The 6,000-nt window shown below is 36.5% G+C and overlaps 1 protein-coding gene across 2 annotated transcripts in view; it reads left to right on the plus strand.

Annotated features, from left to right (window-relative positions):
* Positions 1-5,370, plus strand: part of LOC122810745 (inositol 1,4,5-trisphosphate receptor-interacting protein-like) — a 177,256-nt gene extending 171,886 nt beyond the window's left edge. For both annotated transcript variants that reach the window (XM_044082318.1, XM_044082310.1), the window contains exon 3: positions 2,971-5,370. In XM_044082318.1, the coding sequence (XP_043938253.1) occupies positions 2,971-4,147 (1,177 nt within the window). In that variant the 3' untranslated portion in view covers positions 4,148-5,370. The remainder of the gene's footprint in view (positions 1-2,970) is intronic.
* Positions 5,371-6,000: the final 630 nt, after the last annotated feature.

The following is a 6,000-nucleotide window of genomic DNA, read 5'->3' on the forward strand; positions in this document are numbered from 1 at the left end:
ATATTTGGGTTTTACTGTATAACAGTCCTAAAACTGCATATATTGTTTATGAATAGCAGCCTGAATGTGCTTCTAAGCATATTGAATGTTTTCTTTTTTTTGCTCAAGGATCTATATGATTAAAAGTTATTTTAATTATGAAACTGGGATGTTTTAAGGCATGAAAATGAAATTCATAAAAATTATAAAAGTATGCTAATCTTTTACAGCAAGTATTGCACAACTAAAAAAAAAAAAAAACCCCCCCCCAAAAAAAGCCTAAGGCAAAGGCGCTTGAAGGTTGGGTGAAGAGAAGAAAGCATGTTTGCCATGCCCTTTAAAACCTGGAAAAAGGTTTAGTTTGAAATAAAATTTTTGGTTTTCTTTTTTGGTAGGTTTTGGTTTCCCTAGGAGGGGGGGGTTTTTTTTGGGGGTTGAAAAAGCATGGTAGGTGGTCCCTAGAGTGTTTAGTGAAGCTGGGATATGATGGAAAAGTAGAGTGGATGGGGGCATTTCTGCTCAGGTCCCGGACATGAGACACTTCCTGAGCTATGCATCATTTTATTTCCAACCTAGCAGCATTGCCATTATACAAGGGGGTTAGGTTGTGGCTCCAACTCAAATTTAAGTAAAGCCACTATAAGAAGCAGTGGCAGCTCCCTTGGTCAACTCCATTCCTTTGTAAATGGTAGCTGGCATCAGACAGGTCAGTACCCTTAGTTTGCCAGGGCATATAAATATCTGACTCAGTCTCAACATAATGGAAGGATTGAGTGGGAGGGGGCTTAAGGGGAAGCCACTCTTCCTTAGAAGAAGGAAGATACTCTCATTGCAAAAACTGTGTTTGATTACTCACAGCAAATATATCTATTTCTATATCTATATCTATCTATCTATCTATCTATCTATATATATATATATATATATATATTTATATATATATATATATAAAATCTATATCTATATCCATGCTTATATTTATAGCTATATTTATATTTGTATTTAAATATACCAGCATATCAAAGTAATTCAGCTGACAGATAACACTGACACCTACCTCTCAACTGTACAGATTTTCAAAGAATGTTCGGATTTTTGCCTCAAATGCTTGGTCTGTTTTTCATAAAATTGTGGTTTTCTGGCAAATCATTAAGGATTGAAGTGTGAAACTAATGACAGGAATTTGAGTTTCAGACTGCATACCCTTTAGAGAATTCATGCTAATGCAAAACCTATGCTATCAACTTTCTATGTTTGTAAGAGCAATATTTAAAAAGTGTCCCTATTTTGGAGCTTTTGTGCCCCCATTATTCATGGCTGTGCGCAGATTTCTTGCTCTAAGAGGTTGACAGGTATACACGACAGTTTATAATACTGACACATCAAAAACAGAACTCAAAATACCTACAAAAATAATCAAACCACACATTAACTTAATTGTAATGGATCAACACTCAAATGACAATAATCAACATAACAAAGAAAATAACTAAACTGGAAAAAAATACAAAGGGAAACACAGCTTCCTTCTGACATCTGATCACCAAAGCCCCACTGCACATTCAGCAACAATATATCTGAGGGGTAGTAGTGTTATGGAAAGCATTTTTTACTTTAAGCTGTAGGGTTAGGGTTAGGGTAAGGGTTAAGATAAATATTAGCATGTATTAGTAAGCTGGCCACCTGCACCATCTTAATGATGTCTGCTATCCCTAAACCTACACCTGCATCTTACCTTAGAAAATCGCTAATGCTGAGACATTTAGACTATCTGAAAGCTTCAGTATTTTTCCCAAATCCAAAGACCATATGGCTGAGACCATATGATCAACATTCGAAATGTCGACCATGTGGAACAGCATCTCCGTACAGTGCAGAATGGAAAGGTTTCCATCTTCCGCTATGTAGTGCGATCTCAGAATTGGTATATTTAAGTTTCGGGGGGTGTGGGTGGTGGAGCCCCCCATGGGGGTGCAGGGGAGTGTAGCAGTGTGAAGATTTCGAATGTTGATCATATGGTCTCAGCCATATGGTCTTCGACATTTTGAAATGTCAACCATGTGAAGTAGATACACACAAATATATATATATGTATATATAGATATATATATATATATATATATATATATATATATATATGTATGCAACATCCCCTGTACCTCCCCATTTCAAACTTATATCTGCTTCTAGAGTGGGCACAACCTATATCCACAGACCTTTGTAGTCATAGCGAGGTAGATTCATATAAGTTTTCACTCCAGTTACCATGACTGTAGTCAAAACACATCAGTAACATAATATACTAAGGATGAGCTCAAGTGTGACACCCATTTCTGTTAGATAAAACTCAGCTGTGCCACTCTTCTGGCATAGACCAAGTCTGGTTGAGCCACTGCATTTGATTTCCATGCATGGCAACCCATGATCTGTTTCCATTGTTCAGGAATCTGTTTCCAGAAAATTGTGATGCTGTTAAGTTACGATGGGCAACTGTCATTATTCTGAGGGAAACAGATGCAGAAATGCTATGTTCTAGGTTGCCATCCCTATTTCCCAGTATAGTCTTCCATTTACCTTTTTGTGAAGTTCAGATTATCCTTGCGATCTACATTTAATACAAACTGCGTACCTCGACTCTATCAGGTAAGCAATTGTATATGTCATTATGCCATAGTGTACAGAGAGATCTGTGGGATCTATTGCATAAAGTATGATATTTGGGTTTTACTGTATAACAGTCCTAAAACTGCATATATTGTTTATGAATAGCAGCCTGAATGTGCTTCTAAGCATATTGAATGTTTTCTTTTTTTTTTTGCTCAAGGATCTATATGATTAAAAAGTTATTTTAATTATGAAACTGGGATGTTTTAAGGCATGAAAATGAAATTCATATAAATTATAAAAGTATGCTAATCTTTTACAGCAAGTATTGCACAACTAAAAACCATGGAGGTATACTTTGCTTAACTGATATTTTCTAATTTTCAGTGCAGTACAGCAGAATGTTATTTATCAGGAATTAAGTAACATGATCTCATTCACTTCTGATGAAATACAAACGCAAAGAGAGCTGACAGAGAACGTTGTAAAGAAGTTGCTGAATAAGATGCGAGAACTCAGCGTTTCTGGAGACCCTGTCATAGAAGAGGATATAATTGGGACAGGCAGTTCCTTTGAAGGGCTGAAAGTGAGAGAAGAACTTGAGTTTGATTTTATGATTCCTATTTGCTCTCTGTCACCATACAGCTTGAGACCAGAATTTGGTACGGATAAGAGGGGCATGAAAACAATACTGAATATGTTTGGACAGATTCGGTGCATTCAATTACACAATGTTATAGAAAGTCAAAGTAGATACTACAAAAAACCTGCAGACTTTAAAGAAAAATTTTGTGATCGTGACTATCTGTCACCAAAGAGAATTCGTGAATGGTTTCAGTCCCTAGCAGACAGAGCAGTCATACATATTAAAGAAAAAAACATGGATCTCACCTTTTCTCAACAAGGTCCTGCACGTACTCTTAAGATTAATATCAATAAGCAAAAAACTATTTCTGTTGACTTGGTTCCTGCTGTTAAAACTAGTGATATTTATTTGGTGGCAAAGCCATATGGAGGATCTCCTGAAGACTATTACCCTTCTAATGACAATTTGTGGAGAATGTCTTTTTCAGTTCAAGAAAGGCTATTTCTAGAACAAAAAGCATTAACTTTACCTATAAATTCTTGTCATAGACAGGCCCTGAAAATTATGAAGTACATAAAACAAAAGGAGAGGAATAATGTTCCAGCTCCCAACTGGAGTTCTTGTTTAAGCTCCTACCATTTGAAAACAGCTTGGCTTTATCTGCTACAGCAGAATCAACATCAAGAGTGGCAGCCTAGCTGTCTGAGAGAAAGGGTGCTGGAACTAATCATTAAGATGATAGACAGTCTGGAAAAGAAGCAGCTTTACCATTTCTTTTTGGGTAACACAGCTCTTCTCGATGAAAAGGTAATTTCTGATGCCTTTCTTACACATCACTCCCAGGGCAACTTACTTTCTGAGATGAATAGTGACACATTGCAGCAAGCTAGCAGTCAGCTGAGAAAGCTTCAGCATAACCTTGACTCAATGGTGAATGAAATCCACCAAGAACTTAGACATCAGAATTCATATTATTAAATCCTGTAATTAGCTCATTTTCATTTTCACCTGTGTTCATGCACTGTTTCTTCTTACAACTTTTTACAATGTGTTAATTTGTTGGTACATTCTCACTGTTTGGGCTAATTATTGGAGCCACTGCATATAATACGGTCTCCACTGACCCACAGTTCCTTCCCTGTAATGACAGCTTTCAAAGGAGAGGCTGCTGGTCACTTCATATGCTGATAGAGACTATGTTTTCTAGTGTACATACTAAATTCTACAAAAGTCCTGAAGGCAACATCTCAGCACTGGTGTTCAACTGGTTCTGTGGAAAATGTGACATTAGCATTTGCAAGTGCCATAAACCTGCACGAGATGCACTTATACTGAATCTGGTCTTTAGCTATGCTTACTTGGTGCCCACTGTGATGTCCTTATGCCAAAGTCCTCTAATTGGTTTCCACTGTAGCGCTCAGCTGTCTGTGATTTTGCAAAATGCTTCTGAAATTGCCCTGTATTTTCATCCTTTTTCTCATAAAGGTTTAGTTTTCTGGTAAATCATTAAAAATTACAGTCATTTATGCCAGAGATTAGATTTTCATACCTCTTATTCTTCAAAAAATGCATGTTGATGCAAAAATTGCAATATTAACTTTCAAAGTGAATTAGAGTAATAGCTAAAAACTGGCCTCATTGGTGACATTGCACATTGAAGCCCTGACTATGATCCAGATGACTTGAGATCAGTAACCAGCTAAGGCACCTGAAGGTGTAGAGAAGAAAGATGTGCATGCCTAACCTGGGAGGGGAAATAAATGTGTTCATGGTAGGTGGTCCCTAGAGTGTTTAGTGAAGCTGGGATATGATGGAAAAAGTAGAGTGGATGGGGGCATTTCTGCTCAGGTCCCGGACATGAGACACTTCCTGAGCTATGCATCATTTTATTTCCAACCTAGCAGCATTGCCATTATACAAGGGGGTTAGGTTGTGGCTCCAACTCAAATTTAAGTAAAGCCACTATAAGAAGCAGTGGCAGCTCCCTTGGTCAACTCCATTCCTTTGTAAATGGTAGCTGGCATCAGACAGGTCAGTACCCTTAGTTTGCCAGGGCATATAAATATCTGACTCAGTCTCAACATAATGGAAGGATTGAGTGGGAGGGGGCTTAAGGGGAAGCCACTCTTCCTTAGAAGAAGGAAGATACTCTCATTGCAAAAACTGTGTTTGATTACTCACAGCAAATATATCTATTTCTATATCTATATCTATCTATCTATCTATCTATCTATATATATATATATATATATATATATTTATATATATATATATATAAAATCTATATCTATATCCATGCTTATATTTATAGCTATATTTATATTTGTATTTAAATATACCAGCATATCAAAGTAATTCAGCTGACAGATAACACTGACACCTACCTCTCAACTGTACAGATTTTCAAAGAATGTTCGGATTTTTGCCTCAAATGCTTGGTCTGTTTTTCATAAAATTGTGGTTTTCTGGCAAATCATTAAGGATTGAAGTGTGAAACTAATGACAGGAATTTGAGTTTCAGACTGCATACCCTTTAGAGAATTCATGCTAATGCAAAACCTATGCTATCAACTTTCTATGTTTGTAAGAGCAATATTTAAAAAGTGTCCCTATTTTGGAGCTTTTGTGCCCCCATTATTCATGGCTGTGCGCAGATTTCTTGCTCTAAGAGGTTGACAGGTATACACGACAGTTTATAATACTGACACATCAAAAACAGAACTCAAAATACCTACAAAAATAATCAAACCACACATTAACTTAATTGTAATGGATCAACACTCAAATGACAATAATCAACATAACAAAGAAAATAACTAAACTGGAAAAAA

This window comes from Protopterus annectens, chromosome 1.part1 (genome assembly GCF_019279795.1).
Source record: "Protopterus annectens isolate FY-2018-M chromosome 1.part1, PAN1.0, whole genome shotgun sequence".
NCBI classification, from domain to species: Eukaryota; Metazoa; Chordata; order Ceratodontiformes; family Protopteridae; genus Protopterus; species Protopterus annectens.